This window comes from Oryza sativa, chromosome 4 (genome assembly GCF_034140825.1).
Source record: "Oryza sativa Japonica Group chromosome 4, ASM3414082v1".
Lineage (NCBI taxonomy): Eukaryota > Viridiplantae > Streptophyta > Magnoliopsida > Poales > Poaceae > Oryza > Oryza sativa.
In genome coordinates this window covers 11,413,757-11,426,875 of record NC_089038.1, presented here as the reverse complement: position 1 = coordinate 11,426,875, position 13,119 = coordinate 11,413,757, and the positions used below count along the sequence as shown (strand labels likewise).

Sequence of the window (13,119 nt, the reverse complement as noted above, 5' to 3'; positions counted from 1 at the left end):
GCCTCGATCTGAACTCCCAGGCCGACGCCTTCCCCGATTTCGCCTCCTACCAACAGATCCTTGAACCGGGTAGCCTTGTGTTACCTCCGATTCGGGCAGGGAGCAGATCCACAGTCCCCCCGTCACGTCCTCCTCCAGCGGCGGGAGGGGGACGTGGCAGAAGTCGTGGAGGGAGAGGAGGAGGACGAGGCCGTGGCATGTCGTTGACCAATGGCGCTGGATCTGGCAGGGGAATGCGAGGATTTGTTCCTCCTGGCTCATCGTCTGGCCAAGGAGGCGTCCGAGGTCATGGGGCATCCATGTCGCACAGCGGGCCACCCGCCTTCAACTTTGGAGTCTTCGGAGGAGGACGGCGAGCCGGTGCCTCGTCGTCCCAAGGGACAAATGTGTCCGAGGACGACGGCAACGAAGAAGACGAAGAGGACTTTGGTCCTGATGGTCAGCACATGGTAAACCCCCCATGGTTACTTTCTGTTATGTTTGATTTGTGCTATTGCGAAATATGCCAATTGTTGCTCATGATATTGATACTGCTATGCATGCCGTGATCTAAGCATGTATATGTTGTTTTACAGTATATGTTGTTCATTGGTTAATTTAGGGTTAAATCATGTTTTTCTTTCCTAGAATACGTATGACAAGGCAAATTGGACAGAAGAAAAAACTTACACATTGTGTGAAATAGCATGTGAGGAAATAAGGGATGGGCATTGTCCTAATGGAGCATGGACAACTAGAGGGTACCAGAATTTGAAGGCCAAATATTTCCAAAGGGCTAACCTAAGGCATTCAACCAAACAGATAAAGAATAGATTCACCCATCTAAAGAATTATTACATTGCTTGGGTGTGGCTGAACCAACAAACTGGAGCTGGTAGAAGTGCTAGTGGAGAAATAATTGCATCAAATGCTTGGTGGGAAAAAAAAATTAAGGTATGCAGTTGTCAAAAATTTAGCTAGTTTACATGATTTTAGAGTTTTCTGTGATATTGATTTAGTGTCAATACAGGAGAAGGGGGACGCCAAGAAATTTCGCCATGGCAACCCTGAGTACTTAGATTTTCTTATAGAGATATTTCAAGGAGTTGCAGTTGATGGTTCCACAGCATACATCCCTGGTTTTGAAGATGAAGATGAAGAGGAAGGAGAAGAAGAAGCAGGGGATGCAGGGGAGGCAGCTAGAGGGGAAAGAGCTGTAGGGGATGGTTATGAGAACAGCCCCATGAGCACTAACAGCAGGAAGAGAGGGAGTAGCAGCTGTGATGTGTCCACAGCTTCTAGTCCTGGGAAAAAAAGCAAGAGCCCAGTGGTGAAGCTCATGCAGGGGCTGCTCAATTCTTTCAACTCTGATTGTGATAAGTCAAATACCCTAATTACTGAACTTGTTAACAGCAAGAAGTTAAAGGAGCAGAAGAAAGAAGAAATTGCTGAGTCATTGACAAACTGTCAGAGGTTGGCAGTAGAGTGTGGTGCAACAGAAGACAGTGTGGAATACTTTTGTGCCACACAGTTGTTTGCTTCCAAACATAACAGAGTTATGTTTAAGAACATTAGCACTAAAGAAGCAAGATTTATGTGGCTGAGGAGATGGTGCCAGCAGAAGAATTTGTATTAGATGATCCCTTTCTTTAGCTGCATATCATGGGTCTGGTCTGCATTAGTTGTGTCTTAGCTGCATTAGTTATGATCTACTTTTGTGTTGAACTATCAACTTGTTTGATGTGATGTGACGTAATGAACATGTGATGTGTGGACCTATTTAAACCTTCCCTTCTTTTCTTCTTGAAGTTTGTTCATATTATATTTATGATGTGCTTTCTTTCTATGCATATGTCACTCCTGCAGGATGGTGAAGGCAGTGGTGATGAAGATATCTCTGATGAAGATAGCAGTGATGATGAAATTGATCTTATCATTTATATTTTGAAGAAAAGAGAAATGGACAGGAGAAGAGCATGTATGCTTGCCGCCATGATTGGTACGTATTACTTGGAACTTTACTCTAATAAGGCTCCAAGAAGGGTAGCACCTGAGTCTGGACATGATTGGGTTATGAGAACATTAGCTAATAGAACTGTTTGTTACAACATGTTTAGGATGCACAGGCCAGTTTTTGAGAGGTTACATTCTGTGCTTGTGGAATCATATGAGTTGAAGTCCACAAACAACATGGATTCCATGGAGTGTTTGGGTCTTTTTTTATGGATAGTAGGTGCTCCCCAATCAGTTAGGCAAGCCCAAGACAGATTTGTTAGGTCTCTTAAAACAGTACATAGTAAGTTCAAAGCAGTTTTGACCGCTCTACTGAAACTTGCACAAGATATCATTAGGCCAAAAGATCCCTTATTCACAACAGTCCATAAGAAATTGCTTTCTCCTCAGTACACACCATATTTGGATAATTGCATTGGAGCAATAGATGGTACTCACATCCAAGTTGTGGTGCCAAATTCAGCTGCTGTTCAACATAGGAATAGACATGAGGAGAAGAGTCAGAATGTTATGTGTGTCTGTGACTTCGATATGAGATTTACTTTCGTGCTTGCTGGGTGGCCTGGTTCGGTTCATGACATGAGGGTATTCAATGATGCACAAACTAGATTTAGTGCCAAGTTTCCAAAGCTACCTCTAGGAAAGTTTTATCTCGTAGACTCGGGATACCCAAATAGGCCGGGTTATTTAGCACCATACAAGGGTATAACATATCATTTCCAAGAGTACAACGAAAGCACATTGCCAAGGGGAAGAAGGGAGCACTTTAATTACTGCCATTCTTCGTGTCGGAATGTCATTGAGAGGTCATTTGGGGTCTTGAAGAACAAGTGGAGGATTTTGTTTAGTTTACCAAGCTACTCGCAGGAAAAGCAAAGCAGAATTATCCATGCATGAGCACTTCATAATTTCATTAGAGACAGTTAAATGGCTGATACAGAGTTCGACAATTGTGACCATGATGAAAATTATGATCCATTGGGTGGAACCTCTTCTCCATCTAGCGAACCAACAAACGAATTGGACTCGCGTGTCATGAACCAATTTCGGGACTGGATTGCCGATGGATTGTGGTATTTGAAAGGAATGTAATGAATGGTTCAATTTTTCTTGTGAATTGTATTTGGTTTAACTTGTCAATTGAACCATGAGTGCTTGTAATTTGTAACATTGAAACTTCTGTGATGTATTTCAACAACTTGAGATGTATATGAGCTTCTTTGAATTTCTGTGATTGGGCTGTGATATTGATGATGAAATTGAGCGTCTCGTGGCGGGCGGCGTCTCGTGGCGGCGAAGGGGAGAGGCCGAGAGAGATCGATCGGCCGAAAACGTCTAAGTGTTGGTGAAGAAGACGAGGGCGCACCGGGAATATATATACCCCCGGATCTTTACTCCCGGTTGTTCTCAACAACCGGGACTAAAGATATCATTAGTCCCGGTTGTTGAGAACAACCGGGAGTAAAGAAAATATCTTTACTCCCGGTTGTTGACAACAACCGGGACTAAGGATTATAGCACTGCATATGATTTTCGCTTACATATGTGTTTATAAAATAGAAGTTAATGCATTAACATTATTTAAAGTACAAAGATTAATGACAATTACTTCGAAAAATTATTTTTGTCTGTAATAAATTAAGTGGATAAATCGTAATAAGCAAATATATGACTTATAATTAATAAAAATTCCAATATATATATATACTTAGCATATATATGAATGATATTATTATATTGGTAAAAACTCTAGTCAATTATAATTAGCATATGAATGCTAGTAAATTAAATGTTAAAAACTCTAATTAACATACATATGAAATTGCCACCTGTGTGATTTAAAACTTTTAAAAATTGTAAGTATCACATATAACTAGCATATACATGATGGATAATCAATACATCCAAAATAGTTTACATCGTGTACACAATAATTACGGCATTACATCGGCGGTGACGGTTGACCGCACGTACTTTCTCCTCACTATTGTTCCCTCCTTGTGATCGCTGCGTGAGTAAGGGGTGTCTTCATTTGATAGGAGGATGCTAGGGTCAATCGTCACCGTGAAAGGGGGTTGCCCATCCAACTGATCGTAATCCTCGTCAGTCTTGTCCTCAACTCCGACGATTTTTCTTTTGCCTGGGAGAACCACTTGACGCTTAGGCTCATCAGGCCCTCTGCCCTTCTTTCCTTTGCTAGACATGTCCTTCACGAAAAAGACTTGCGTTACATCATTGGCAAGGACAAAAGGTTCGTCCGAGTATCCAACCTTGTTAAGGTCAACAGTTGTCATCCCACTGTCATCAATCATTACGCCTCCACCAGTCAACCTAACCCATTGGCACCGGAACAGAGGAACCTTGAGAGGACCATAGTCAAGTTCCCATATGTCCTCGATGGCACCGTAATACGTGGCAGTTGTTCCATCGTGTCCCATGGCATCGACACGAACAGCGCTGTTTTGGTTCGTGCTCTTCATGTCTTGGGCTCTCGTGTAGAATGTGTACCCATTGATCTCATATCCCTGGAATGTCGCGATCGACCCAGACGGTCCCCTCGCCAGGAAGGCAAGTTGTTGGTTGATCGACTCGTTACCCATGAGATGTTGTCGTAGCCACGCGGGGAAAGTATCAATGTGATGCCGTGTAATCCATGCATCGGACTTACCGATGTTCCTGGCGCGAACTAGAGCCAAGTGCTCCTCGATGTAAGGAGCTACCAATGAAGAGTGTTGCAGAACAGTGAAATTGGCTTTACGGAATAAATTGTTGTCTACCGTCATTATTGCTTTCCTTCCGAGAGTTCCCTTTCCCCGTAGTCTCCCTTCATGGCGTGATTCAGGTACCCCGATTGGGCGAAGGTCTTCGATAAATTCTACGCAAAATTCGATGACCTCCTCTGTTCCATAACCCTTGGCGATGCTTGCCTCTGGACGAGCACGGTTACGAACATACTTCTTCAGAACGCCCATGTACCTCTCGAAAGGAAACATGTTGTGTAGGTACATAGGCCCGAGAATACGGATCTCTTTCACAAGGTGACAAAGCAGATGCGTCATTATATTGAAAAATGAAGGTGGAAATATCAACTCAAAACTGACGAGACATTGCACCACTTTATTCTGAAGGGTTTCTAATCTATCCGGATCGATGACCTTCTGCGAAATTGCGTTCATGAATGCACATAGCTTTGTTATTGTTGCCCGGACATTGTCTGGAAGGATACCCCTTATTACAACTGGTAGCAGTTGTGTCATCAACACGTGACAGTCATGAGACTTTAGGTTTGTGAACTTCTTCTCCTTCGTGCTTATTATTCGCTTGATATTCGTGGAGTATCCAGACGGTACCTTTATGCTCTCCAAGCATTCAAACATACTTTCCTTCTCTGCCTTGCTAAGAGTGTAGCTGGCTGGACTCAAGTAATTGCTTCCTTTCTCCTTTGGTTCCGGGTGAAGGTCGCCGCGTTGTTCCATATGCTTCAGATCATTACGTGCTTCCAGTGTATCTTTCGACTTTCCGTATACACCTAGGAAGCCAAGAAGGTTTACGCAAAGGTTTTTAGTGAGGTGCATCACGTCGATTGCGTGGCGTACGTCCAAGAATTCCCAATATGGTAACTCCCAAAATATAGAGTTCTTTTTCCACATCGCCGCGTGACCATCTTCGCTCTCTATATGCTGGCTTCCAGGCCCCTTTCCGAACACTACTTTAAGATCTTTAACCATAGCAAACACTGTTTTCCCGCTGCGATGTTTAGGCTTCGTACGGTGGTCGGCCTTATGTTCGAAGTGCTTGCCTTTCTTCCGTACCGGGTGGTTTGCTGCAAGGAATCGACGATGACCCATGTATACAACCTTCCTACAGTGCTTAAGATACGTACTTTCTGTTTCATCCATACAGTGAGTGCAAGCCTTGTACCCCTTGTTGGACTGTCCGGATAGGTTGCTAAGTGCAGGCCAATCGTTGATGGTTACGAACAGCAGCACTCGTAGGTTAAACTCCTCCTGTTTGTCCTCGTCCGACACGGGGACACCTTCCTTCTTCCACAACTGTTTAAGATCTTCGACCAGTGGTCTTAGGTACACGTCGATGTCGTTACCAGGTTGCTTGGGGCCTTGAATAATAATCGGCATCATTATGTACTTCCTCTTCATGCATAGCCAGGGGGGGAGGTTGTAGATACACATCGTAACGGGCCAAGTGCTATGGCCGCTGCTCATCTCTCCAAAAGGATTCATGCCATCCGTACTCAAACCAAACCGTATGTTTCGTGCATCCTTTCCAAATTCTTTAAATTTTCTGTCGATGTTTCGCCACTGCGAACCATCGGCGGGGTGTCTCAGCATCCCGTCCTGTTGACGCTCTTCAGCGTGCCATCGCAACATTCTAGCATTCTCCTTGTTCCTGAACAAACGCCTTAGCCGTGGTATTATAGGGAAATACCACATCACCTTAGCAGGAATTCTCTTCTTTGTTAGCTGCCCGTCAACTTCTCCTGGATCGTCCCGTCTAATCTTGTATCGTAGTGCTTTGCAAACAGGGCATGCTTCTAGGTTCTCATACTCCTCACCGCGATATAGGATACAATCGTTCGGACATGCGTGAATCTTATGAACTTCCAGTCCTAACGGGCAGACTATCTTCTTAGCCTCGTACGTTGTCTCGGGCAATTTGTTTCCCCCCCGGAAGAATGTTCTTGACGAGTTTCAATAAATCGCCAAATGCCTTGTCACTAACCCCATTTTTTGCCTTCCATTGCAACAACTCCAGAGTGGTATCCAACTTTTTGTGCCCCTACTCGCAACCTGGGTACAACGAAGTTCTGTGGTCCTCCAACATCTTGTCCAATTTATGGGCCTCCTTTTCACTTTCGCAGTCCTCCCTGGCGTCCTGCAACATCTGACCAAGATCATCCGCAACGTCGTTACCATCAGCAGCTATTTCCTCCTCGCCCATTTGATTTCCTTCAAATCCAACATACTGAGCAAAGTCCGGAATATTGTCGTCTTCCACTTCATCTTCTTCCATTTCAACACCTTGCTCTCCGTGGGATGTCCAACAATTATAGCTTGGCATGAACCCCGACTCAAACAAGTGGAAATGAATAGTCCTGGATGCAGAATACTCCTTCTGATTCTTACACTTATTGCATGGACAACAAATAAAACCCCTTTGCCTGTTAGCTTCGGCCACTCTCAAAAAATAGTGCACGCCGTCAATAAACTCTTTGGACCGCCGGTCAGCGTACATCCATTGCCGATCCATCTACATGAGTCAAATAAACCGCACACAAATAATTATTCTTACAATAATGACAGTCATACAATAATTATAAGATATCTTTATTCATACAAAAATCATAAAATATTACACCAAATAATTCTTAAAAACTATTTGTAAAGTTTTAAACTAATTTTAATGTGTTTTACTTCTTTTAATTTTCATTTTAGTTTGTTTTCTATTATTTAAGATTAACTTTCACTAGAGTTTTCCATCTCAACTATTTTATAAAACCTTGTTTAGCAAATGAACTAAATTTCTATATATTCTTTCTTCCCCACACACATTTTCTCTCTCATCAACTTACAACTAAATTTTGGAGACAAAAAAAAGTGTGCAAAACATAGGTGCAAATGTAGTATGACAAAAAAAACATTGGAGGATGAAGTTGCAAACCTTTTAGGCACCTCCGATTTGTATATAATCACCAAAATAAATTCAATAGAAATTTTGGCATGACCTCCCCTCTTTTTTGAAGTAATTTTGAAGCTTGCTCGGGCAGCTGGAGGAGGAAGAAGACATATATATATATAGGGGTGGGACTTTAGTCCCGGTTGGTAGCACCAACCGGGGCTAAAGATCACCGGGATCTTTAGTCCCGGTTGGTATTACCAACCGGGGCTAAAGATCCTGGTGATCTTTAGTCCCGGTTGGTAATACCAACCGGGACTAAAGTTAAGATCTTTAGTCCCGGTTGGTGTTACCAACCGGGACTAAAGATCCCGGGGGGGCCTGACAGGTCCTGACAGCATTCGAACCGGGACTAAAGATGATGTTTAGTCCCGGTTGGTAACACAAACCGGGACTAAAGATCAAATATGCCCGTTTCCCTTTTGAACCGGGACTAAAGATCATCTTTACCCCGGTTTTTATTGCATCCGGGACTATTGTGGAAATCGGCCGACCGACGAAAGATGGTTTCTCCACCAGTGAGAATTCCTCCCCTCCTCATGTCGTACGTACATGTGCATGTCTCCCGAAAGAAAAATCAGGATATATCTACTCTATATTCATTGATGCATATGTAAATATGTATAACAAATTACGTTAATATGAACCAATTAAAAGGAGGGCTAGCTTGATGGTACATTATTAACAATAATAATTTTTCGAGATTTATTAAAAAAATTGCCCCAAAACATTCAATTAAAAAAGAAAAACACATTACCTTTTAATTTGAACTTAATTTGTTACACATGTTTTCTAAACGAACTAAGTCTATCTCCATTTTAAATGGTGAAGAAGAAAATGATAATTACGTATACTGATGCATTAAATATTACATAGTAGAAAGGTAACAGATACCTAACAAAATTTATTTAAGCAAAGTCGGCAGATAAATTTATGAAGAAAACATATTTCTGAAGTTTGGCAAGTATGGTTGACATTCATTCCTGGTAAGTTTTTCAAATATAGCCTACGATATACATGCCCGCACAAATGTGCGGGCTACCATCCTAGTTATATATAAAAGTAGAAGGACCATTATCTTAGAATTTCGATGTGGAAATGAAGAATATAAAACTGGGAAATAAATATATATAGTAATTGAACAGCTTATTTGGCATAGCTCTAGATCTCACATTCACGGTACACTTTTAGTTTGTATGTTAAAATATTTAGGTTTGAAATTTTAAATTTTTATTAATTAAAATGAGAATAAATTGATTATCCAAATATTATCAAAATAATCGTAGATCTGGATTTATAAATTAGATTTATAGAATTAGAAATAACCAAGTTAAGAAAATCTTGAATGCAGAGCTGTGCCAAAACTAACCTAATTGTGACGGAAAAAAGACACCCGCCTTTGTAACAGAATTGGTGTACATATGTGGGAGTATTAATTCAACGTACATCATCAACAAGGTGTGTAGCGATGACGCCTGGCGCGATGCAGTTCACACGCATCCTGTCGCTCGCCCATTCAACAGCTAGGCTCTTGGTAATTTAATTTGATTCATCGCTCCTGAGATTAGTAAGGGTATTATCTTGCGATTAATTCTAACTAACATTAGTGGAGAATCGATCTTTACTCGATCGACCAAAATCGGTACTAAAACCTTTATAACCAGACAATAAGACCAATGTACTAATTAAGTACAAACCAAAATCACAAACGAGAATAATTATTTTCTAATTACACTCAAGGAATTTATGAATGGCAAAATATCCAGTGCACACAAATTTCTCGTGCTGCCTCTAACTAACAAAATTGACCAAAAGACGTCATAACAAGCCATATCTTCGTATGTCTACTACTGTGTCTTAATTAATTAGTTATATCGAACCTATTTGTATTTACTGAGCTTTTTTGTATAATATATATAGTCAATTTTATTTGTTGTTTTTTTATTGTTTGTATGGGTCTGGATATGTCTAGTGTAATTCTGTATAAGCCAAAATATAGTTAATATGGTTAACTTGTTAATTTAATCAACAATGAATACATATATCATGGTAAAATCTAAACCGAGAAGCCTCTCGGTTTAGTGCTAACCAGCGACGATCCAATTGTGAGAAGAATTACTGCTACACGTGCTGATGTGCGTGTTGTTTTTCCTCTTAGACATGTGTGTCTTTTTCTTCCTTCTTATAAAGTTTTCTCTTAAATTACTTATCCGATTTACAATCCAATTACACCATTGTGTTCGTTACAATTAAATCTTCACAACAAGATCTTACATGATTATATTACGATGAAAAAATATTTATATTTGTAAATTACTTTTATTATATACTAAGTTACTTTTATAATATATATAAGTTACTTTTAGATTTGACTAAATTACTTATATACATTTATAATGCTCTAAGTTAATTATTCTTATTATTGTTTTTAGTTAATTCTATATTTTGTGGACTTTATAAATCTTCTCTACACTTTACTTGCAAATTCACTCTACATAGTTTCTTATTTCAGCTCACTCACAATATAATTATTTCTACTACAGAGAGTTACTCCCCCCGTTTCATAATGTAAGTCATTTTAGTGTTGCCCACATTTATATAGATGTTAATGAATCTAGATATAGTTCTAAATTAAAGTTACTTTCTTTTTGTTATAAGTTACTTCTATAATATATGTAAATTAGTTTTAAGCTTTACTGAATTTACTTTTATATGTCTAAGAAGTAACTTAGTGAAATCTAAAAGTAATTTAGACATATCATAAAAGTAATTTGTGATTCTTCATGAAAATATAATCATGTGAGATCTTGTTGTAAAGATTTAATTGTTACGAACACAACGGTGTAATCGGATTATAAATCGGATGAGTAATTTAAGAGAAACTTCTCTAAGAGGAAAAAAAATACATAAATATTGAGTGAACTAGTAGCTTTTTTTTTTTTGGAAAGAATGGTGTCTCTTTTTAGCACTATCCAGCTAGCACTCTCGGTGTAGTTGTGTCCATATATCATTTAGAAGGTATAATAGTTTTGAAAATATGTTAGGCAATAATGGTTACATTTCAGAATCTAAACAGCATCAGCTAAACAAAAGGAAGGAAAGAGCTTATAGTAGAAGAGAGAAGTAGAGTGACTATACGTAATAGGGAAACGTAACTATACGTAAGTACGTCAAGTATGTGCAAGGAAATGAGACTGGTACATACGTTAGGTAGGTGGGATGGGAGGTGGTGCTGTGGGTTTTGTTTTTTCCATTGCAAGATTAATCCTATGGCCTACAATTGCAGATGTTCTATTTTATTTTTTCAAAATTTCTCGAATTTATCTAATCTATTAGATCGCCAGATGACGACCTATGAGCATCTGTAAGATGTTTAATCTATTTTGCTATAGATAGAAGATGACGGGAGCTGATGCTTTATCCTCCCTTGCACACGCACTTCTAATATTACCAGAGTTTCAACTTCCTTGAAAAAAATAAAAAAAAAATCTAAACTATTAATTGGTGCGCACAGTGAATACGTTCTAAATTTTGTGCTCTTTTTAGTTACCTTTTGCTGCACAGAAAGCACAAATGGGAAGAGATGGGAACCCGGTAACAGTTGATATGCCGGAGATGTTGACGACGTTGCCCTTGCCGGAGGTCTTGAGGAGAGGGTGCATCAGCTGGCTTAGGTGGAAGCATGACTCTAGGTTGCCCGCCATCACTCTGGAGAGCTCCTCCGGCGTCACGTTCACGGCTGGTTTTAGGAAGAGGAAGCCAACATTGTTCACCTGCAGGTAAGTTAACAAATTATAAGTCATCTAATAACCATTTTCTGTATCTCTACCCAACTTCTACACCTCTTTATAGCATTGAGAGAAATAGATTAAGAAAATGTTCAAGAGATGGATCTGCAACCAAGAACCAAGTGTACTAGCTCCTTGTCGCGATCTGGCAGACACGCCGCCACAAGCTAGCACATGCACACATGTGAAGGTTCTTGCATTTTGTAAGGGAAAAAAATGGAGATCAAGGCTAGGTCGTCAGTTTGTCGTGGTTTGGTGTATGCGTACAAGGATGTCGAGCTTGCCGTCGAACATGGCGGTGACCCTGCCGGCGAGCGCCTCCCTGTCGGCGCGGGCTGACACGTCGCAGACGGAGGAGGTGATGGAGAGCTTCTTGGCGCTCCACTCCTCCAGGCAGCTGTTCAGGGTAGCCTCGTTCCGGGCGCACGTGTGCACCGTCGCGCCGAAGCTCGCCAACTCCTCCACGATGGCTCGCCTGGATGATGCATATATAAATGCTTAATTTCTGCCACTAAGCTAGTAGTAATGTGCCGAAGCAACGATATGATCAAACTGACGATGAACAGACAGGAGGTCAGAAATTAAGGCACACAAGCTAGTACTGATTCTTTTTTTTTTGAGGGAAACTACGGCGGGTGTTTAACACCAGCCTGAAGCTAGTACTGATTCTAGAGAGGCTATATAGTCTATTGGTGCCGATTTCGGTGCGATTAGAACTAATGACCGGATAGACACTAATCAGAAAAGTCATTGGTGTTGTTTCTAGCTAGGGTAGCGCTGGTAGCCTCATAGACGTCCATGCTAGGCCAGAACATGGTGATGACCGGGTTGCGCATATAATTAAGAACGTAATCTAAAGAGCTTGAATTGGTTGGAGAGCTAGCTGTATTTGGGATTTTGGGATGAGGTCCTCGAGCGCCTTAATTTGTTTCCTCTTCTCAAACAGATGTGAAAACTACGTGGACCTTGGATTCGATGAAGGGATGAATATTATTTAGTTACCCGATTCCTTTGCTGCCGCCGGTGACGAGAGCTGTGGCGCCGGCGAGGCTCCACCGCCCGGTCTCCTGCGCGCTGCTGCTGGATGCCATCATCTCTTGGGGTTGGTGTGTGAGGGAGACAATAGAGTGGAGTACTTGAGTACTACTTGTATGGGCATAAAGCGTTTGACGCCATATATCTGCACAATATTTTGGGTGCTTGTTTAGCCGCAAGCCCGCAAGGCCCGCAACCGCTTGCCAAGCCCCCTTCCTTGTGTCCACCTCATGTCTCTTCTCGTCATCTCTATCTCTTCTTGTCATCTAATTAGACTCGTTTAGCAAGGACATACTTTCTATTATTTATACAAGGATTTCCAAAAAAAAAAGTCTTATCTCATCGTATCCACGGTAGAGACGTAGATTACCTTCTAATTGTAAAATGACTAGAAAAAAAATAAATGTGCGTTATAATAGGTGAAGATATTTTTCACGATTGATAAAAACTTTGCCAATAGAAACGCTAAACTGAAATAAGACAAACAAAACAATGGGAAAAAAAGTTAGAAATCACATATAACATTGTACCCGGTTGCGAAGTGAGCATAGCTCAACTGGTTAGGTTCCTTGTGGTGGAACCAGCCCACCCGGGTTCAAATCCTAGATTT

At 40.9% G+C, this 13,119-nt stretch overlaps 1 protein-coding gene and 1 pseudogene across 1 annotated transcript; both read right to left on the bottom strand.

The window, feature by feature from the left end:
• Positions 1–3,853: 3,853 nt before the first annotated feature.
• On the bottom strand, positions 3,854–7,863 carry LOC112939037 (uncharacterized; annotated as a pseudogene).
• Positions 7,864–8,954: 1,091 nt separating this feature from the next.
• Positions 8,955–12,641, bottom strand: LOC9269269 (tropinone reductase homolog At2g29360). The gene is made up of 4 exons (XM_015778651.3): positions 12,477–12,641; positions 11,742–11,949; positions 11,237–11,459; positions 8,955–9,244 (listed from the first exon to the last, which is right to left on the bottom strand). Exons 1-4 carry the CDS (start codon positions 12,566–12,568, stop codon positions 9,210–9,212), a joined length of 558 nt encoding a protein of 185 aa, XP_015634137.1. The 5' UTR covers positions 12,569–12,641; the 3' UTR covers positions 8,955–9,209.
• Between the last annotated feature and the right edge of the window lie 478 nt (positions 12,642–13,119).